Source organism: Stegastes partitus, unplaced genomic scaffold, assembly GCF_000690725.1.
Source record: "Stegastes partitus isolate 25-593 unplaced genomic scaffold, Stegastes_partitus-1.0.2 Scaffold921, whole genome shotgun sequence".
Taxonomy (NCBI): domain Eukaryota; kingdom Metazoa; phylum Chordata; class Actinopteri; family Pomacentridae; genus Stegastes; species Stegastes partitus.
This window is the reverse complement of record NW_007578652.1, coordinates 54,436-77,420: the sequence shown is the minus strand read 5'-3', so window position 1 is coordinate 77,420 and position 22,985 is coordinate 54,436. Positions and strand designations below refer to the sequence as shown.

At 41.8% G+C, this 22,985-nt stretch overlaps 1 protein-coding gene across 1 annotated transcript in view; it reads left to right on the top strand.

Moving 5' to 3' along the window:
* The window catches only part of LOC103366232 (mitogen-activated protein kinase kinase kinase 11), a 56,944-nt gene that overhangs the window by 19,555 nt on the left and 14,404 nt on the right, over window positions 1–22,985 (top strand). Inside the window, exons 2-6 of the mRNA XM_008293899.1 lie at window positions 8,785–8,965; window positions 13,938–14,086; window positions 15,172–15,347; window positions 16,949–17,201; window positions 20,667–20,783. Of these exons, the coding sequence (XP_008292121.1) occupies window positions 8,785–8,965; window positions 13,938–14,086; window positions 15,172–15,347; window positions 16,949–17,201; window positions 20,667–20,783 (876 nt within the window). The remainder of the gene's footprint in view (window positions 1–8,784; window positions 8,966–13,937; window positions 14,087–15,171; window positions 15,348–16,948; window positions 17,202–20,666; window positions 20,784–22,985) is intronic.

Genomic DNA, 22,985 nt, shown 5'->3' with positions numbered 1-22,985 from the left:
ACAGTAAGCTAAACTAGTATAACTCAGGACCAGCTTCCAGGCACTGACTATATACTATTCAGTAGACCTACAAGTCATACATGTGATTTTTAACAAAACATTAAATGTTTAATAGCAAATGATTTGTTTCTTGGCTTTGGAAGTTATGCTAACTTTCAAGGCTGTAAGCTAATTAGCCAGACATGTTAGCAACTGCAGCTTATACTGTATTTTTTGTTTTGTAGAGGCTATAAAACCACCACCCTCCCACAAATAGTCAATTTTATGCAGGCATTGCCAACCGTCTGATTTGATAGCTATTATTTTGACATTGCTATTCTTTTTCTGCTGCAGATTCCCTAAAATATACAGTCACTGCATTGGTAATGATGCAAGTTCCCTGAAACTTTTTTCAAATGATTTTAAAATGTCAGTTCCTTATTTTCCCCCAAGAGACTGAGCTGATATTGCACATTAAACTGCATTTTACTCAGCTTGTAAAAAATCCAAATAGACCAAGGGCTCTTGTTTAGTGACTTGTGAAGAATGTGAGGAATGTAAACAGTCTATATTTGCCCAGGATGCATGGTTATGCTTAAAACCAGTCAGGTAAACTCGTGTTAAATCGGCACTGGAGCAATCCCGTGGAAAAATCCCTGACTCTGGGATTCTCACTAAGTTAGCTGTCGCAGTGTTTAGTCAGTCCCAGCAACAGGCTCATATCTAAGCCGCCGTTGTTAGGAGTCATGCCTGCAACTGACACACTCTTGTTTCAGAACAACAAACAATGCTAAACAGAGTCCTGTTGCCATGGAGCTCTGTCACGGTGTTTTTGTGGTGACATTGTTGGTTTCGCCTCTCAATCAGGAATATGTTCTGTCTGGGCAAGACTGATCTAGGCATGATACTCGCGCTTCCCCTTTGAAGTAGAGGTGGATTTCCGCCTCTGTTTACCTCTTTGGCTACAGACGACCTCAAAATATGAGACCAGGTGGGAGATAACAGAGGATGTAGATCAAAAAAGACCTCACATATCCTGCATATATTAGCCAAATACAATTACATTTTGAACTCAAATCCTGGGGTCATGTTAACAGTGATCATATGCAAAAGACCTTTATATAGAAATCTATGGTATAGAGCGCTTTTCCCCCAAGACTCTTCCCACTAAACTTACCCTGTCCACCGAAGTGCAGTACTTTGGACCTCCGAAACTTTCCAGCACAGCTTTGAAAGACCTCAGCAAATGACTTTATGTTATGTGGGTCAGTGGCTGATTTGGACACAGCGTGTTGCCACATACCGTCCAGTAAGCAGCTGACTAATGCGGCAGTCGTTGTCAGTGCGATGGCGGTGGTAAGAGGAGGAAAGGCTGAACAAGGGCTGAACTGTGGATGCACTCTGCCTCAGCTCAGGAAGTGGACGAAGAATGCGGTGTGTATGTGTGCTGAGACTGCTAAAATGCTTTTGTCTGTCTGTTTCTATGCTTGGTTTCATGTGTGGGTAGTCGAGTGTTGTGGACCCATGTGCGCAAGCGTTAGAGTGTTCACAGGTAGGCTATATCCATCCCATGAGTGCATTTGTGTGCATGGGTTGTGTATATTTGTAACGTATGTCTGCATTAGGAAACTGTCAGAATTTCGCTATATATATATATGCACGTGTTCGCCTTTGCAATAAATCTGTCTGCATGTGTGTGCGGTGGGTTCATGCACGTTTTATCTTTTTGCCCAACAAGCCTCCACACTCAAACCTATTGACATGACAGGATGGATAGAATGCCATTTGTCTGTTTATTTCTTAATAAATAGCACTTCATCAATCTGTCCATGACTTGCAGTTGTTGTTGATCAAGTAGAAATGACATTATTCGTGTAGACTTTGGAAGTTTGGCCCCGTCCAGGCTGGATGCCCCTACGTCAAGTCTGCAGAGTATAATCGAGTGATTCTGAATCGTATCACATTATAGTGTTTGTATTATTTTCAAATTGAGCGGGAAGGTGTTTGATTTGTTCTAATGTCAAATTAAAAGCTAGGAGTTTGTGTTTACTGTATGGCTGTAGGGGTTGTGTTGCTTTGCCACAATCATCTTCTATTGCCTTCAGATTAGGTGACATACTTGATCATGCCATAAGTTTCATTTTTTTCTCCCTGCGTGCTTTTGGCAGTGTGCTTTTGATTGCTATCGTGCTGGAATATTCCTTTTTCCCAAGCCTCTGGAGACTGTTATCTTCCCCGCCAGTATTTTGGTATATCCAGAGCCTTTCATGGTGCCATCTTCAAATTTTATCTTCCCAAACAACAACTTCTGCACTCATCCAGCTCCGTAGCATCACTTTCCGACCTCCGTGCTTCACTGTTAGGACTGTGCTTTGTTTGCTGTGATGGTCCTGGCCAGGTTCATACTGAACATGCTGGACCCCTTTTTCACAGCTGAACAAATTCATCATGATCAAAAATGTGCTCCGAATTTTCAGCAGGCTTCTTGTTGTGCAATCATCCTGTGTCCTTCCATATTTGTGTAATCATAGTTCCTCTGTCCATGTGGAGCCATGATGCAGACATGCAGACAGAGAAAGTTCCTTTTGTTGACAGGTTAGTTTTAGAACCTATTCCTTTAAAAACAATGTCTTCTAAACTTGCTGCTGTAGATAAGTTTTCTACGTTAGCTTCACTAATTTTCAATATTTATGCTCATATGTAGAGACTTAAGTTAGAAGAGTTGCAAAATGAAAGTGTATTGAAGTTGAAAATTAAGCTATTACCTTACTTGCTTACCAGAAACAGGAAGTAAATTGGATCGAATTCAGTCAAATTAAAAGTGACAGCCTCATGGAGAATAGTTGCATTTCATAAAATATGGGAAAATTTCAACTTCACGTCCGCATGGGAGGAAAACTCTTGACAGATTTTGCACTTTGTCATCACACTAACAATAAATTCTCACCACATTTTGTTTCTTCTTTTTCGTACAGTTACCAATGCAACGCTAGCGACCACTTTGCAGGCACAAACTGCATCTACATATGGCTAAAATGCAAATTGTAAAACTGGCACCGACGAAGCAATGCGTCACGATTGTGCACACACACACTTTGAGCCACGTTTCATATCCCGGTATCCGGTGCCAAGCGGCTGATTAGCGTTTAGATGGTCCAGCTGTCATTGTACATCCATGCTGCCCTGGGATTTAGCTCTCTGTTTGTGTATATGTGTAGTCTACTGATGAGTATTCATGTGCGCCCTTCAGCTGCGTGCCCTTCTGTGGATGTGTGGGTGCACAGATTTACTTTGCTGCTTGTGTGCAGCTGGGTGTGTTGCTAAAAAAAAAAAAAAAAGGGACATCGAATGTAAGTGTTTTCTGTGTTAAGTGTCTGTGTGTGTTTCTGTTTGCCGCTGTAGAATGAGTGCTTTGTGTTTGTGTGCCCCCATTTTCTATAACTCTGCCACTTTTAGCCGTGCCCTGTCTCACTCAATCATATGATAACGATCAACATCCAGCACCTCTCTCTCTCTCTTTTTTACTCTGCGTACCACCTCTGCTCGCTCGACCACGGCACCTACACTTCCCTCCGGTCCGTCTCCGTCAGTGTCTGGAGCCACGTGACGCCTCTTAACCTCTTGTTTCCTAAAATAGAGCTTATTGTGCACAATGCAAACGATGGGAACAGTTTTTCCCAAAAAAAACTAGGCAGGGCTGTGCTACTCTTCTACTGGAGGCTAATTGGCTGATACCGACTCCACTTCCTGGAAGTGGGAGGTCACGGCGCTGCGAGCGAGCGTCCTGGTGGAAATAGGGGTGACTGACCGGGGCTTGTTTTTACCAGACGCTGACCGGCAGGAGGACAAAAGAAGTGGAGCAAGGGATCAGGGCTTGTTGCAGTAAATACCAGCCCGCCCCCTCGCAACACCATCCCCACTCCTACCTCCTCCCTAAGGGCCTGTGGAATTGACAGAAACAATGACTCAGGCGTAGAATGGACAGAAATTGATTTTCTGCAGAAAGGTTAAATGAGCAGGCAGTTTTTTTTTTTCTCATCGCTGTAGAGGTTGTTTTTGTTTTGGCCATTGGCTACTTTTGCCATTTTATTGTTTGCGTCTTCTTTTGTGAGGCAGAAGTCGATGTGGAAGTTTGTGATGGACGTACCTTAATGCAGTTTCTGAAGCAGTTAGAATGAAACGAGGCTTTTAAGAAGTAAAAAGCCTCCGTTAATCGTCCGTCTTTGCACCTGTCATCGTCGTACCAGACTTGATTGGACAAAATGTCGCGGATGTACGCGGCGGTTTCGGCAGAAGTGGGCGCAGAATCTGCCACGAAAGTACATTATGAAAGAGCCGAGTCTCCTATCCCCCCTTCAACATTCTCACACACGCAGCAGACAACACAACCTCTTGTGATGCATTCCTTTGTGACGTCAAGCTCGCTGCCTCTGGGCTACGAGGCACAGCACAGGATGTCTGAACAAGAGAGACAAAGACAAAGAGAGAGAGAAGAGAGTGAATCGCTTCTATGTGTAGAAAGAGATAAAAATTCATATTTTCGTGGCTAAAGAAAAGACAGACTGGAGAAAATAGATTTTTCACTGAAGTCAAAGGAAGAGAAAAAAAAAAAGAAAGAAAGAAAAAAAGGAAAACAGTGCCGAGCCCAGAAAGTCGGAAAGTGACTGCAAATAGCAGGAGTCTTACTTCCCTATAATAAGTCAAATTCTTTGCTGCTTCTCCTCCCTGCGTTTGACAGCCAGCCTTGCCCTGAGCGATGCCCGGTCTGCCAGCAAAGGGGAAGAGAGGCACGGCTGCCGATCATACCGCGCCATGTGATACCGAGTCACACCGCAGCAACCAACATCCTCAGCATTATACTCTATTTTCATAGAAACTCACGGGGAGGCTTCCAATGCCACAGCATTGCATAACACTGGCCCGTTATCAGAATGTGTTTACTTGTAGGTGATTACATTTTGTTGTGTGTTTTTCTCCCATTTGGATTTTTAAATCTTTGCTTAGTCTTGTGTATCACATTTTAGTGATTGTTGCCATCAGGTGTTACCCCTCCCTGTTAAGATTTCATCAATTCTGCTTCTCTTTTTGCTTATTAATTCACTTTTTTGTCAATCAATTGTAGGTTTTGTCGCATTTTTTAAGCGAGAAAAGAAGCCAACGAGCATTTTCATTAGTTTTAGTAATATGTAGGTCAATTGGTGTTTGAAACTTAATTTGAGTAGAAAATGAAAGTTTTGTAGAATGTGGACTCTATCTCACTACAACTTGCTCCACATCAAATACAGTCCTCTATTATAACACAGATTAAGCCCGCTTTTAATTTGCAAATTCTTGTTGATATCAGAAATGAAGAAAAATAGAAATATTTTCTTTATCTTGCGCGTACCAGTTGTCATTTTTTCCTCAGGTTTTTGCATTCGTCAAAGTTATGAGTGCAGAAAACACTGTCAGAAATGCTTTGTCATGATGATAGAGCACTTTTCTAACTGCATACATACTTTAGATCCATGTGTGGATCTAAAGTATGTATGCAGTTAGAAAAGTGCATACTTTAGATCCATGTGTGGAGAAAGGAAAGTTTACTGTATAGTAAATACTGTAGTAAGATTTGCCAGATTGCAGTCATGCACACTTGCACGTATGTAGATTTTGGTTAAAATTTTGCTTGCACATTAAAAAATACAACTAGTAGAATAGATATTATATATACACCAAGACATTTACATATGTTCAAACACACTTTTACCTACTTATACCCAGATATCCTTGAATTTGAAGTAAACAAGAGAAATAGGAAGATATAAGACCTCTGATAAAAATTCCAATGTACAAAAAAGTCACTATAATACGGGTAAAAAGGCAACCACACAATAAATATACCAATGGCAGACTGGTGCGTCACTACCGCGTGTAAATCAGCACAACAGTTTGAAATCGCTGCAAATGTATGATGTGTGATTCACGTGTGGGAGACAGACTAAAACGGTACCAACTCATTAAAAAAAAAAAAAGGATCCACAGAGGCAGCAGAGGTGAAAAACTCCACAGGATACTTTTAGCACAGCTGTTGATCTAACTCACCGCAGTGGGTTGTGTTTGCTTTGAACATGCGTGTAGCTCGGTAGCCGCGTGATGGTCGTCTGCAGGCGCGAGATAAGATACAGGAAAGATGGATATCACTGCGCTTTAAAGACATAATGGGACATTAGGTTGCCGGTCAGCTCGCAGTCATTCGACCGACAGATTTGCAACTTTGTTGTGCTTTGGCGAGCAAATTGTGTGTTTTTTTTATTTTTTTTAGAAAAGCAGGGGTATGGACGCACACTGACTGTGAACTATTGTGAGCGCTTGTGATTCAGGAAGAGTTTTGGGGGTTTTCCATACCACAGAAGCGAGATAAGACATTTCTTACCTCCGTCACGTGTTGGAGGTTGAAGTTCACACAAATAAATATCACGCAGCTGGAACTTTAATCTGATCTGCTGTAATCAGTGCTTCTTTTGTGATTACTGCCTGCAATAATAAAACTGACCCACTTGAAAGAAAGGGCTGGAAAACGTCTACTTTGACTTTCTGTGTGGAGTGTTCAATGTGAGGTCAATACGCAAGTTGTCATAAAATAAATAGTTATTTAAATCTGCTGTGTTAAATATATGAATTTACAAAAAAAAACCATCTTATTTTATTTTATTTTTTTAATGTTTATAGCCAGCAAGCAACTTTTATAAACAGATCTGACAGGAAATATTTTTCAATATTTAAATAATCAAATTATGTTTCTTTCTTGAATTGTAATCAGTAAAAATGCATCATTTAGTAAAAGTCAGGAACATATTGTTGTGCAAAAGTGGTATTTGAGCCAGTAAACATGTACTAAACTGGTGAAAGATGATAAAATAGTGGTCTGCTGTCTGTAGCCAGATTGCTTTCTCTTAACTGGTTGACATAAAGTGTGGGTAAAATGCCGACATTGAAATCTACTGACTGAGAAAGCAAAATGACCATTTCATTTAAGTTGCTGTTACTTTGACAAATTGTCATCGTGTGATGCAGCGCAGTACAAAATGTACACAGAAGTTATACATATTCATGCATAAAAACTGTAGAAATAAGCTGAACCCTTTAACAAAGTGAAAAAGCAGCCAAAGCAAATTTCTAAAGACATTTTTGGTAGTCACTTTTGATTCTATAAAAGCACTGAAAATAGACAGACAGTTAGTTTAATAGCCCACACAACCAGATAGCCTCCGACCAGTAGGAATTTCTTTGTAGAAAGTGTGTAACCAATGGTTGTTGAGCTAAAAATTTGCATAACCCTGCCCACAGCTTCCTTCCTCACAGTCTAGCAGGTCTACTGTCTCGCTGGAGCTGCTTTTTCTAACTCTAAAATGTCTCAACCACAACCAAAGCGCACCAAAAGTTCTGGCTGCAAGAGTGAACACAAGAGCCTTCATGCACTCCCAGCATCTGTGAAACTAAACATCCAGTGAACTACTTATATTTTTGATGGCTGTGTCACCACAAGAAAAAGTAAAATCCGTGGCGCTTTGATCGTATCGCCACAGCTCAGAGTCATGGATGCAGAGGGAGGAGCCAGAAATGGTGGAAACTGAGATTTAAAACAAGTATACAAAGCCTGAGTGGGTTCCTGTGTGTTCATGTTGCCTTCTGTGCTTCAGTGCGTCCTAAACCCAGCGGGTGTCAGCCCTTCACATCTGTTCACTTCTCTCGCCTCTCTGAGCGCACATCTACTGCATTTTAATACGGCGGAGTTCCTCGTAAAGCTGTTCTCATTTACATATTTTTATGCTTTCGTTGTCACACAGCCGAAGGTGTATAAAATAGTGACTGAGACGCTTTAAGACTACATGCTAATCAGCCGTCACTTCTGAGATGTTATCAAGCTGTTCCTGTACACTGCTAAACTACTGGTTTTATAACTCCAACATCGTACACACGAGTTGAACAACACCTGTGCGTTGAATTTGGCAATATTTCCATGTAAAATGAGAAAAATTAAGAAATGATAGATCAACTATGTGTACAGCGACGGACACATGGCTAAAAATCAGGGTTATGCAGTCATAAAAAGGGGCACAATATGGGACTTTAATGATTTTTTTGAATGTAACTTTCACTTATTTGATAATGAACATGTCTTTTTTGTTCTGTAATGCTGTAGCAGGCTCTTCAAGTTGTGGAAAGCTTTTCGTTTGCATAGCATCATGCAGAAATTACAGCTCCAGAAGTAGCCAATACACAGCAGCTACTGACGGTCATTTTAAAAATGGTGTTTCCTCTATATGTCTGACCAAAGTGTTAAGCGAGTTCAGCGACGACACCGGGTGGAAACATCACAGTTTAGCCCTGTGACCAATCGTGCGATCGGCTCGGCACGTTCGTTGAAAAATACTATAAATAAAAATAGCATATGTCATACAGTGGAGCCAGTCGTCTACCACTGATAATTCATGGGGCAGAGATGTATGTGTTTTCATTGATGCGTCAAATGGAAGTGATCTGTCACATAGGAAATGTAGAAATGTGTTTGTCACTGTCAGTTTGTATTGTAGTGGCCTAAAAACAAGAGGAAGTGAGAAAGACACTGAGAATGTGTGCATTAAAATCCAAGCTCAGTGGATCATCACTGGTTTTTTTTTGCTACATGCAAAATTAGTCTCTGCAGTGATGCATTGAATTTTAAGCAATTATCATGTTTTACTGTTTAAATTATTTCTCAGTCTAATGTCTTTTTTTTTGCTTTTCTTTCCCCTCTTCCAACCTACTTGTGCTTCCTTCCTCTAGTCCTTCTGGCTCAGCCCATAGAGAATGAATGTATGGAGGGTTTGACGTTGAAGATTACTGACTTTGGCCTGGCGAGAGAGTGGCACAAGACCACAAAGATGAGCACGGCTGGCACCTACGCCTGGATGGCCCCCGAGGTCATTAAGTCCTCCACCTTCTCCAAGGGCAGCGACGTCTGGAGGTGAGTGCTTGTTTCTGTGTGTGCGTGGGAGAAGGGGTTTCTGAAGCTCAGCGATATTTAGCTGCTGTGTAATTTACTATGGAATTCAGCTGAACCAAATCCAGGATTTGTGTTATATGCACAGGTGTCCTTGCAAGGTATTTGGGTTTTTTTCTTTTTTTTAATCAAAAGCCTGCTTTGCCCTTCATAATATTTAAGATAAGGTGAATTAAACTGAGTCACAGCACCTTAAAGGAATGGTTTGACATTTTGGGAAATAAAGTTATTTGCTTTTTTTTTGCAGTCAGTTAGATATGCTAGATGCTGTAAATATGAGGCAAAGACCTGCAGGCTATGAGTTTAGCTTTCATAAAGGCCACAAACATAGGACACACTCAGCTATGCATTGTGAGACGGTAAAACATCATCCCAACATCACTGCTAAATTTTAATAATCAACACATTGCCAGACTAGTTTTCAGCCTTTATGCTAAGCTAAGCTAATTGCCTGCTGGCTCTAGCTCAACAAATACAAATAAAACCTAGCAGAAATATGAACTGGGCATAGCAGTGTGCTCGGAAAAGTGAAGCCAGTGCAAAAGTGCCTTAAGGTGCAATACCAATGGATGCCACTAGGTGGTAGCTCCAAAACCCTCTGGCTCCCATTGACTCCCATTCATAATGAACATTACAAGTAAGTCGATAATTTTTTCCACAAGTTATGATATTTTTTTGTTAAATTGTCTTCTGTACAGTGTTTTGACGTTCCATCTGAAAATAATTTCAAAATTAGATAGAAATAAGGGTTAAAAGAGTGTGAGCGGGTAAAAGTGTCCTTGGGTTCTTAGTCAATCCTGCTCCTATCTACCCTCCAGATCCTCCAAATTTGGTCATTTCTGACTTCAAAAACTCAAAGATGGCAACCAGGAGCTAGCAAACTTGAGGCTCGGTCCATTTTTTATATACATCCTATGATGTGGGAGTGCAATAAACTTGCTTTCTGTCTAACGGCCAGCAGGGGGCGACTCTTCTGGTCGCAAAAGGTAATCAAATTACATGTGACAACAACCCTAAGTTTCTCTTGATCTGGTAACATTTTCCAAATGGGTGTATGGCCTCAATCACTAATTTTAAGCCTTTTTGAGTCCAGCATGATGTTCGTCTTGTAAATAACGCTCCAATGTAAAGTACAATAGATGATAAAGCAGAATATATCCAAGGGTGAGGCTACTTTGTGATCAATCGGTCGATACCGTGTCACCATCAAGTTTTTTTTTAGTCAGATCCACTGCTGCCTAGTAAAGTCTGGTTACAAAATCAAATCAAATTCCAAATTCAAGGCTTCAAAACGGCAGTTCACAAAACAATGGCTGAAGTCACAATGGCTGTATCCATCTTTTTTAGAAGTGCATAGGTGGATTTCCTCACATTAATCCCTGACAGGACAAAGAAGGTACGAGGTATTAATTCAATACTAAACCCAAATTTTGACTCCTGCTTTTCACAAGGACGTCTGGCATAAAACACTTGATAATAAAGCTGAAATGACACTGAGTGGGGGCCCTCGGAGAAATATTTTATAGTTGCTTCAGAAGCTGACAGCTAATATTCAGTCCACCTTAAAATGTCATTTCGAATCATTTCAGCTGTACTCAGAGTCGGTGCTTATGTCTTCAAGTAGAGATGTTAAAAAGGAGTTTCTGATCGGTATTAATAACGTTGGTGTAGGGTAGCACATAAAGTGCACATCAGGTCACAGTAGGACTTTGATAAAAATGTCATTTTCTATACTTTGTAAGCATTTAATTAGATTTAAAGCAGTCACCTAAGGAATCATTTTACTGATGCTTATTATTTATACGACTCAAACTGTGAGATTTTCGAAAGTTTCAAAAACTTTCATTTCTGCTTAAAACTTCGTCCACAAATCAGTTTAAACAAAGGAAAGTAGAAGGACTAAAGGTCTTAGACGAACTAGACATGAAGCATTGATATCAGTCTCTTGCAGCAGTGCTGAAGCAGAATCGGACCCTCTGTGTGTAGACGGTAGTCAGGGTGTTAATTATCTGCAGCCACTCCACAGGACAGGTCTGTGAAGAAAAAAACACGATAGAAATAGAGGGGAAGGGGTGAAAGTGCAGAGAAGTGATGGTGGGAGACTCGGTGATGAAGAGATGGAGGGACAAAGTGATGGATTGCAGCAAGGCCGCAGCGACCATGTGATGGCGTCTCTTCAAAGAGCTGCTCTGTGCTTTGTTGTGGGACATGTGTACTGCACACTGTCCCATTGTCTCCAGTATAGACAGAGAAGGAGGCCACACACCAGACCTAACCACAGCCCTTTATCTGGGAATAGCTCTGTGTATATGTGTGTTGGTTCATGTGTGCGCGCGCCTATCTGTGTGTGTTTGGCCACATCTACACAGAAAGAGAAGAGTCCCTTGATTATGGTTTGGGGTTTTAAAATAATGACTTAAACAACTGTGTGATTTGTTGAGGGGGGATTCATGATGGCTTTTAAGCATACGAATTTGCATTTGGAACGAAGCAAGCAGGGGTGTTTTTACCCAGCAATAGGGAAAAATATAAATAATTTATTAAAATGATAACACATTCACAGCTTTGCTGCTTTGCTGCATTGTGGTTGTAGCAGTTACTCTCATATGCCGTGGTTTAATTTTAATCCTGTGGATTTGGACCATTTCATCCACTCTTGAATGCTTCTTTGCAGCCTCGTACAGAGCCTATGTGAAACCAATTGAGCAGAGAACCTTTTTGAAAGCGTCCTTGAGAACATCAAAAAAGATTTTTCTATGCTGCAAGCTACTTAAGGAATTTTCTGGTACTTTAGAGAACCCTATTTAGCAAAAGTGTACAGTTTCTACTACCTTAAAGGGCGCAATGCCATCTCGCTATCTCACACACACACGCACGCATCCTCTCGGTTTCTATATCCTCCGTCTATTGACAGCAAACCCACACAAGTTCATTTTCATAGCAATCACTGCACAATCTGGAAAACAGCAAAACGAGCGAATAGCAAGCGGACAGGCAGCCAGCCCTGCTCTGAAAATGAAGGGTAATCTTTGTTCTAGTACTCTTTCTCATCTGTCCACGGCCGCTCGTCTCAAAAGCCACCACGCGGAGACGACGACCGCCTCGGGGCGAGCCGACGAGCAGCGTTTCTGCACAGTCACAGTGTGTGGAAGTTGTAATTAAAGAACTAAATAAAAAAAGGCTGCGGCCTGCGCTCTCCACTTAGAGAGCCTCCACAGTGCGTTCAGTCAGGTCCGGGCGAGGGCTAATTGACAGTGTGGGAGATCCAAGTCCTGCGCCACGCTTCATCTTCTTAGGACACAGTGCTGCTCCCATTGTGTGGGCTGAAAAGTCCTGTGTGTTTGTGTGTTTGTGTTTGCAGAAGTTCTGCATGCATGAGTTCAGAGTGCTTTGCAAGCACGTGTTTCATCAAGCAAAAATATTCCATTGCACCAGTGTCTCTTGGTTTTGTACTGTCAGTGCTGCGGTAATGAATGTGTGAGGAAAAATGCGCTGCACAAAGCAAGAAGCACAATAAATGGTAACTCAGACTTGAAATTCACTTTAGGTAATTAATTGATTTCAAATCGTGATTTAATAGTTTCCTCAAATCAGTCATCCGTGTTTAAAGGTTCATTTTGTGTATCAGTTTCTTTAATAGTAACCGTTGTATGCGTTGTTTAAACAGACTGAAAGTAGACTTAAGTAAAGTTAAAAAGCCTTCTGGCAGCTCACACTTCAGTGTGGCCTACTTTGGTTGAAATTTGGTTCAGTCTCTTCATCGACCTCATTTCCAGCTACACCAGGAAGCAGGTTTCACTTTTAAAAAAAGCCCTGATAGACAATGCGCTTTGTCTATTCCGCGCCAAATAGCTGACAGGCCAAGTGAGGAGTCGGTGGAGACCAAAAACGGAGCTAAAATAAGAGCGAACACTGGTTTAGCATTCATCAAGCAATCTAACGTGACTCCAAATGAATACTGTTGTTGTCTCCACGGTGCTGTGTCAGCACTGGAGAATGGTCGGACTGCACCTCGTTATTTTTGAGCTATAGAGGAAAAAAAATGCATGTTTGCAGCGCCCCTGCAAAATAGTGATTGTGTTGGTCGAACTTTTGCACATAAGGAGATGAGCACCGATATTAAAATGGCTAACTCGCTAAATAAACTAGCAGGACAGCCTCATTGCAAGGTACAAATCGTCCTTACAGCTTGGCATTTTCAGCATGTCGGTTGCTGCCTGGAGGTTTTTGTCCCATTGCTAAGAGGATTTTGGAAAATGGCAACCTGAAGATTTACATCCAGTGCGTCCGACTACGATTGTTGTTGAGCGTGCTGTGCAACTGAACCGCTTCACAGTAAATGCAATTATAAAGCATTTATAAGCTGGAAGATTTTTTACTGTGATGCATGTGCAGGAAGTATGTAGGTAGCCTGGAATGAAAATTAGCATTTCCAGCTAGCTTTGCCTTATTTGGAGTTCTTTGATCAATAAGTATTATCCCTGTGAAAAGAATGAAAGAACCATTTTTGCATGGCAGTCATAGCGCTAAATAATATGCAAAAAAAAACAAAATTCATGTTTTGATTGTTTGATAGATCATGTGATTGCAATATGAGTAGCGATTTTGGTAATATTTTTTAAAAAAAATTCCACACACAACAAAAGATGCATCTGAAATGGCTCGTTGTGACACATTTTATTATCAACAAGAAATTGCAGCGTCTACGATCGGCAGTAGAATATTTTATGTAGCTATAATTCCTATTAAGCACCATAATACTGCAATGATTTGATTTATATCGTTTAAAAATGTGTTAGATATGCTGAGGGTTCAGCGCTAACTATATGTGGAAAGAACGTTGCATCCTGATGCGTGTTCCAGGATGCATCCTATGTCTAATTTTGGTCTCAGTGTGTTGTCTCATGCCTCGCTGTCTATGTTTTTCCCCCTCCAGCTATGGCGTTCTGCTGTGGGAGCTGCTAACAGGAGAGGCACCCTACAAAGGGATTGATGGACTTGCCGTCGCCTACGGAGTCGCTGTCAACAAGCTCACCCTGCCCATCCCTTCCACGTGCCCCGAACCCTTCGCTCAGCTCATGTCAGGTGGGACACGTGTTTTCGGGAAAAAAAAAATCGTAATTGAATGCACTCATAGCGCTGTTAAGGCAGCGACTTTCAGCTCGGTGGTGTGAGAGCGCTCTTGCGTGACATCGAATTGGTGTCCCAGGCACGCGCTCTTTCCATTTCCCCAAAGCTGCAATGAAATTGAGAAAACAAATTCCTGTATGTTGTTAATAACGTGGCCGTGGAGAGGAAGTGTTTTGTGCCGGAGCCGCCTTGTGCAATATGTTTGTGCCCATTTACTCTCTTCTCCTGTTCAGTTTTTGTGTTAAAAAGAAATGCCACCTGGGTAGTTGCTGCCATGATACCAGCCAGTACATTTGGCAAAAACGAGACACTTTACATTCTTTCTACTTACCCCCATCCCTTGTTGCCAGCTTGTTTTTTTTTTTTTGGGTTGTATTTAAAAAGAAAGAGATCAATGCACAAACCCACCGGTAGCCACCTCAGAGGATTAATTAATTATCAGATTGGTTTTTGATGTGCTTGTAATGCCCAAAGTTTTGCAGCAAATTATGCAAAGCTCCCCACAGCAAGTTAATTAAGCATAACACTTTGAATAAGTGATCAGCTTGACTCTAGACTGTGCTCACACAAGTGACTAAAACGTGTAAATAGAAATTAGAGGCATTGCAGGGTATTCTTTCAGCGTTACGTCTATTGTGTGCAGACACGTCCGTCACTCGTTCTAATTTGTGTTAAAAATCCGAGCCGACAGCCTTCAGTTGGATGATGAAATTCTCATTTTTTCATTGTAAATCAGTACGTCTGAGGGTTACGGCTAATGAGCGAGTGACTTCCTTCTTTCAGGTCCCTCGATTCAAGATTCAAAATGCTCAAAAGAAGTGAAACTGTACCGGAAACGAGAGAATCTGTCAGATGTTTTCCTCTCATTTTAAGGAAACAACTCTGCACCAAACTAAACTGTTTTGACTTTTTTTTTTAACATTACACTTTGTAATATTCAGGGCAGTCATGCATTCATGCTTCATAGAGTGCAGCTGTAAGAAAGTGTCACACTAGGTCATCACCCTAGTTTCTGACTGTGACTGCTGCATGCATGACAGAGTGCTGGGACCAGGACCCCCACCGCAGACCCAGTTTCAGCTCCATCCTGGCCCAGCTGACGGCGCTGGAGCAGCAGGTGAAGGAAGAGATGCCGCAGGACTCCTTCCACTCCCTGCAGGAAGACTGGAAACTAGAGATCCAGGACATGTTTGATGAACTCCGGGCCAAAGAGAAGGTAAAAGGCTGTCGTCATACGGTTGCTGAGGCTGATTACTAATGGAGAAAAAAATTTCAACGATAGTGTTAACTTTGAACACATCACAGTTTCTTTGTTGATGATCCTGATGTTGATCTGGTTTAGCGTTCATGCAGTTTAATCCACTCTTGACATTTAACTAATTTTGTTTCAGGCTTTGGGAATGTAATAAAGACAGCGCATGATCAGGGTAACTCGTGTTGCTTTCAGACATCCTCCAGACTTTCGGAAGTGTTTTCATGCTTTGTAGCATCTGTATATTGGCAATTCTGACAGTTAAGGGGAATTGCTTAGCTGCTAGTTTCTCTGTTCACAGCATTTTCCCCTATGGTCGTATTAATTTTGTATTCAGCCGAGGCGACCCTCTGTTTTTTGATTAAGTACTCAACAGAAGTGTCAGATGATATAAAATTGGATCACCTCTCAGTCATTCCAACACCTCTGAGCGAAATGAAAGCTCTCATGTAAAATAAAAAACAATGATTCAGATTTACTCTATTTAAATGCGACAAATGTCGGTACATCTACTAAGATTCCACGGGTTGGCATTAATAGTGCCATCTGTATATATTGCCTCCTCGTTTACTCACCACATCTCACACTCTGTGCTTCACTGTTGGAACTATGCATTCACCGTGGTAGTCAGGTTCACATGCTGAACCTCATCCGAGCAGAACAAATCCATCTCGATCTCATCTCTCCAGTACTCGAACTTCTTTATATGGTGTTTGGCAAAGTTTACTCTTGCAATTTTGTTTATTAGATTGTTCACAAAAGTGCGTTAATTTTAGGAGAGGAGCCTGTCTGATTGGTGGTGCTATGGCTCGTTTAGTTGATCTTCCTGTATCCTTTTTATATCTTTAAAGATGTCACGACAACAGCTTTTTTTCAGTTCCTGAGAAAGTTCACAGCTCATTTTATTAACACATTCATGCATTTCAGCTAATTGGAAATCACAGTTGTATCCACTTCTGTTGCATTACGTTTCTACTTTGGGGCCTTTTTTTTGTTTCACTGATCACTTTTCTGACTTTGTTGCATTGAGGGTCAACTGAGGCCCTGAGTTTTCAATGTAGTGTTTGTTTTTGATTATTGATTAGAGGAAATATTCTGCTTATCAGCTTAGAAATAATACACTTATTGAGAGGTTATACAACTTTAAATCGTTTGACATTTAGATCAGTTTGAACAAGAGCGCACTAATTTGTTTACAGTATGTGGCCAAAGATCATATGATTGAATTAAGTGATGAGTCGCTACAGCACAAAAAGACTAGTGTGCATAGAATCGTTTTCACACAGATAACACAAACATATCCTTGAACTGATTTGAAATACGTCGTGATGTAATGTTGTATCATTTGATCTACCCAGTATTTAAACTAACGTCCCTGGAGGAGAAGCCTTATAAATAAAAGCCGTGAGTCATCTTGCCTCATGAAAGATTTCAACACAACCAACCTCCTCAGCATCTCTTTTTATAATGCTGTAAACCTGCATAACCTCAGTCGGCACATGATCGGCACCTGCTGATATTAAGCCCCCTCCTGACTACCTTCTTGTATTTCTTTCCTCCATCAGGAGCTGCGATGCCGCGAGGAAGAGCTGAAGCGAGCGGCTCTGGAGCAGAAGTCCCACGAAGAGTTCCTGCGGCAGCGCGAGCAGCAGCTGGCCCAGTGGGAGCAGGACGTGTTCGAGCGCGAGCTCAGCCTCCTCATCCTCCACCTGAACCAGAACCAGAACCAGGAGAAGCCCAACGTCAAGAAGAGGAAAGGCACCTTCAAGAAGCACAAGCTCAAGTGCAAGAACGGCGAGAAGATCAGCATGCCCCAAGGTGTGTGTGTGTGTGTGCATATGTGTGTGATTTTGACTTTTTCTATCAGAAATCAACTATTAGTCAGCCACCAATCTTGAGGAGAAATCCCATTTCAAGGGCCATTACTGGCTCAGTCTCAAGAAGCAACAATAACAACAAGAGTCAAAAAAAAAATACAAGCGAGCAGAGAAGAGGAAGCGAGGGAGAGTTTTGTGGTACGGCTGTTGTATTTTTGTAGCTCGGCTTTAGCTGAAGGTTCCTATCAGGGCAGTAGGTTTAAAGGCTTCTACTGTGGAAAAAGCAGGCAGCAGACAGGTGCTGTTTTCTGTTGTCATACAACATCTTGCTTACTTGTGTTTCCATTGCAAAAAAAAACCCCGTCAAAAGTGACGACTCTTCAAAAATGTTGCCTCTCAATTTATCCCTCTAAAGCTCCTTGAAACAGCGTTTGTTAGACGTCGATCCCCGTGAAAGGTGGATCAGAGTCTGACCTGCTGACCACTGACTTGGTGCTCCTGTTTGTTTTGAGTGTTTTTTTGCTTCTCATACTCACCTTCTTATGTATCCTCTGCTATCAGAAAGTCGCACAGCCTGCAGCAGTTCACATCCAGTGTTTCAATGCGTGTGTGAGTGTATTTTGGGCTGTGCAAGCATGCGTAAATGCACTGTCTGTGTATGTGTGTGTGTGTGTGTGTGTGTGTGTTGTGGTTAGGCCTTTCCCAGCAGCAGCAGGGCGGTGATGTGGTGGTGGTGGTGGGGGGTTGATGAGAGGGGAGAGTGAGCCAACCACGCCTCGACACTTCCTGTCCATGGATACACTGCTGGCTGGCCTCTCTCACTTTCTTGCTCTCGTTCTGTGCCTCCCTCCCTCTCTCTCTCTCTCCCTCTCTTTTTCTTTTTAAGTATGCCTTCCTCACCCATTTTCTCCTTTCCCCTCCAGCTCCCTAGTCGGTGTTTTTATTCTAACCATATCTGCCTGAATCCCTTTCTTTTTTTTTTTCCCCCTCTTCCTCTATCCACCAATATTATTATTATCTTTCCCTTCATCCTGTGTGTTGCTCTTGCACTTTATTCCCAGGAGTAACTTATATATTGTGTTTTGTTGTCTAGAAGCAGATGAAACATACTTAGATGTTCTTGTTTAGGATTTATTCGTCTCGTACGCAAACAGTATATGTAACAAAATGCAGTCTGGCATGCTTTTGAGACTGCGCTACAATAATAATGTGAAAAATACAAGTTGAAAAAGGACGTCTAATGGATTCTTGAATAACAGAGGCTTTGCAGTGCTGCATCGCAAATTTGGTTTTCTAATGGTTGCGATGTGGCGATATACGAGGTGTGTCAGAACAGTTTCAGGACTGGTGTCATGAAAAATACATTTCAAATCCAAACTGCAAGTTTTCCCCTTCGACGGATTCCTCCTGGCGTCACCTTCCCAGTCTTCTCTGCCACGCCGCCATGCACTCCTGGAAGGATTCTTCCGGGATCCTCTGTCTTCACAGCCATCTTGATGTCATCCACGTCTTCAAAACGGGTCCCCTTGATGACCCCCTTGAGCTTGGGGAAGAGGAAAAAAATCCCACGGAGCCAGGTGGGGTGAGTAGGGAGGTTGCTCCAGCACGGCGATGTTCTCCTCAGCCAGGAGCTGTAGGATACTCAGGGCGCGTTGTCATGGTGAAGCAGCCACCACTTGTCCTGACACAACTCTCGCCTCTTCTCGTGCACTGAACAAAGCAAACGCCGCTGGATCTCTTTGTAGACGTGCTGGATGATCGTCTGAAGGGGAAAACTCATAGTTTGTAGTTGGGGTTTGAAACATATCTTTTGTAACACCAGTCCTGGAACTTTTCTGACACACCTCGTAGACAGTCAGGAAATAGTCTGGTGTTGGGTGATGTCTATCTCACATGTCTCTCCACATGAAAAAGAATTGCCAGAACTGAAAGATCTGATTGTGTGACTTTACAAAGATAAAAGAGGATACAGGGGGATCAATGAACAACTAAAAATCAGCTGACACACAGTTTTAGTAGTAATCAGAAGGTGTGGAACCAACCATAGTACCACTAATCAGAACCACAGTTCTAAAATGAAGCAAGAGACTGCACCATTTGCAAAGACTAGCTCTAGAAAACAGGCAGGCAAGTGCTTCAGAGTTTGCACAAGTTTCTGCGACAGATCAAACCGCGTGAAGGACATCCAAGAAAACTAAAATTCTTTGGAGCAAAACTTACTGGATTAAACTCAAGCTAAAGAACATGAAAAGAAGCCTGATGAATGTTGGAGGCACAGTCTTTGGTCAGATGATGGTCAAGATGAATTGCTTTGCAGTGTGTTTTGCATGAACCTGGACAGGGCTTCCACAGTGAATGCATAGTCCCGACAGTGAAGCACGGTGTTGGGAATGTGATGATATGATGCTGCATGGGTGCAAAAGAAGTGTTTTCAGAAAAAAAATCTCTGTTAATAAAGACACAGCATGATTTACTAGTACATTTCTATGATATTTTTAGAGTATAATATTTGCCTCCGAAATATGGTGAAGTAGAAGAAGAGAATAACCTTAAAGTTAATTAAAAGTGTGCTAATGTACAGTAGTTCAGTCATTTTTTTTTCTAGTTACATTCAACCACTGGATTTATGAAGCCATAATGTCAAACCACATAATTAGACTATTACCTCAAATTAATTTTCCCAATCTATCTTTTTGCTAGTGTTCCCTCGCTCACCTTTTTCTGGCCGTAGCGAGTAACAGTACATCAGATTGAGTCTTTTTAAGTGAACAAGTAAGATTGAAGAACATAATTTAGTCATTTGTAGACACAAGCAATTAATTATAGAGAAGGAATTAAGAAAGCCAAAAGGTAAAAAACAAGCAATTAAGGGAAGGAGAAGAAGGTACTGAGTGCATTTTGATTTGAGGTTTGTAATTTAACGGGCACGGTTTGCTATTAGAGGGAATTATTTATTAGAATGTTTTCCTCATGATACCCATGGGCTGCGCACCTCGACATCAGCAGCATTGCTCTCCACTTTCAGCTGTGGTGCTTAGTATTTACTGCTAAATAGACAGTATGCTAGGTGAAGCTTGAATAATGTCAGAGATCAAGTCTTTGGTAAATTGATAATCTGTCCCTAAGATGGCAAGATGCATGAACTCTTGAATTGCTTAATATCTTTCCTAGAGTTGACGATCCGTGTGTTTGATTTAAGAAAGCATAATAAGAGCATTACCGCCTGTATTCCATTGGATGTTCTTCTTACATGTTTCCCACAAGATAAAAGTCCCAAATCAAACACAGCCCAGAAATTAGCCCTGGCAACTTACGCAATCAGCTTTCCACGACTATGGATCTCTTGATAGGGCTATTTTTTGCGCAATAAAGGAAGCTTACAAAAATGTTGCAACCTTCAAAGCAGCTGAGAGCTCTTGTATGTATGACTGTCCTAACTGTCTTGTCGTGTACATGTGTCCCGCAGGTTTCATCCATAAGATTACGGTGCAGGCGTCCCCGGGCCTGGAGAAGAGGCGGAACTCTCCCGATTTGGGTTCGGGCTCCTCGCCTTCCTTTGGCCCACGTTTCCGAGCGATCCAACGTGAGTGCTGCTATTTGTTGCCTGGCGCAGGTGCACCTCCTGCATGTGTGTGTACACTTCCAGAGACGTTTAGGAAACCAAAGAGCGTTTCTCACCGTCTTGCGTGCCACATAACAGCCTCTGTTGCAACATTACATCTCTCAGTTTCCAAAGTCTCTCCTTTCATGTGCTCTCAACCACCCACTCGTCTTTTTGTCTTCCCCTGTTTCCCCGTGGGCCCCCGCTCTCTCTCTCTTTCTCTCTCTATCTCCCCCCCTCTCTCTCCCTCCCTCCTCTGTCTCTCACACACACCCTTTTCCCTTTTCAATAGTCTGTTCCAGTCCAAATATTATCTGACTTCCTCTCAGCAGCTCAGCACTTCTCGGCAGCATTTTTTTTTTTATTTTTTTTTTTTAACCCCCCCCAATCTGTAGGCCTTGCTTTGCAGTTACCTCGGAGCTGCAGTGGGGGGAGCCATTCAGCTATGTTTTTTTTTTTTTTCCAGGCAGAAAGCAACTGTAGTTTTATATGCATGCAGCGGCACCAGTGTGGTTTACTGAATTAAAAATATGCAGGCAAGAATTCATCGCTCGAGGAGAAGGGGTTGAGCAGGGTTGCAGCAGCGGCAGTGATTTACAATGCTCCTCTGCTTGTCGGGCTCTTAGACGTACGCCCCGAGATCTTTCCCTTCGGAGGAAAATTGTAGCCGGTAGGTCATGGGGCCGTCTTAACAAAACCCAAAAGGAAATTTGTGGTGTAGCAACAGGCAATGAAAGGCTTTTTACTAAACAATTACCACCGGGGTTTGACATAAAAGCACAAATTGCAGTGAAACATTTATCTGTAAAAGTGGTTAGTAAATCCAAAACATCTGCCAGCTTCATTTATTCATTAAATAGCAGGCTGGTTTTCTTTACTTCCTAATGACTCTCCTTAATGGCAGTCACTAAGCCATGAGTGTGCCTGTCATTAAAATGTGTTTAGTGGATATTTATGCTTGCCCTCTCAGTAGCAAGCAGTGATTTATTGCCGGGGCCTCCCAAACTTATTTGTCTAGAGAACTGCCAAATTGATTTGCATTAGTCCACAGAGCTGGATTCCATTATGGCATATTCTGCTGAATTAGATGACAAGAAAATTAAACCGCCCCATATTTTCAGCGACTTCTCGAACTCTGGGATGGTAATGGTTAGCATATTTGGCATCTCGGTAGGCTCTTCTGTGTCATATGTGTTGGCAGCTCATGGGTATTGCTGCCATTGTTTGTTTTATAGATTAGATTTGATCCTTGCACTTCTCTATTTGTCCACTTTCAGTGTAGAGAAATCTAAATATATGTGTTTATAGGATGATCTAAATGTTATCCTTTATAGCCATGTGTAACATATTAGTGTAGGTCTAGGAATGTTTCGTCATTCCGCTAGCTTAGTCCAGGTATATTAACCAAATTTTTAAATGGATTGGGATTAAATTTATTGCAGATTTTAATATTCCCCTGAAGATAAACCATACTGGAAGGTGGCGCAGTTGGTAGCACTGTTGACTCACAAGAAGGTTGCCAGTTCACGTCCCAGTGTGGACACCCGGGATCTTTCTGTGTGGAGTTTGCATGTTCTCCCAGTGCAGCGTGGGTTCTCTCTGAGTTCTCCGGCTTCCTCCCACACAGTCCAAAAACATGTTGAGGTTATTTGGTGATTCTAAATTGTCTGTAGGTGTGAATGTGAGTGTGCTTGGTTGTCTGTCTCTAAGTGTAGCCCTGTGATAGACTGGTGACCTGTCCAGGGTGTCTCCTGCCTTCACCCTGAGTCAGCTGGGATAGACTCCAGCCCCCCATGACCCTAGTGAGGATTAAGTGGTGTATAGATAATGGATGGATGGATAAGCCATACTGACTCTGGTGATACACTGACTTTTATTCTCTCAGTTTAACCTTCTGAGCACGAAGCAGTTTCTGGATGTTTTTTTTTTTGTTCCTCCTGTCACGTTTTTACCAACTGTAGGCTCATTTTTCACCGCAGTATAAATAAATATATAAATTATTTAACAGAAATACCAAAGTTGAGTTCCTTTGATTATTAATTTTACAAAAAATAAAAAATAAAATAGAATCAACCTTTTTCCAAGTGCCCACAAGGGTTAACAATACTGGAAAAATGGTGGCTCTAAATGCTGTAGATACTAATTTGCATCTATGCACCTAAAGTTTTCTCGACAGAACTAAAA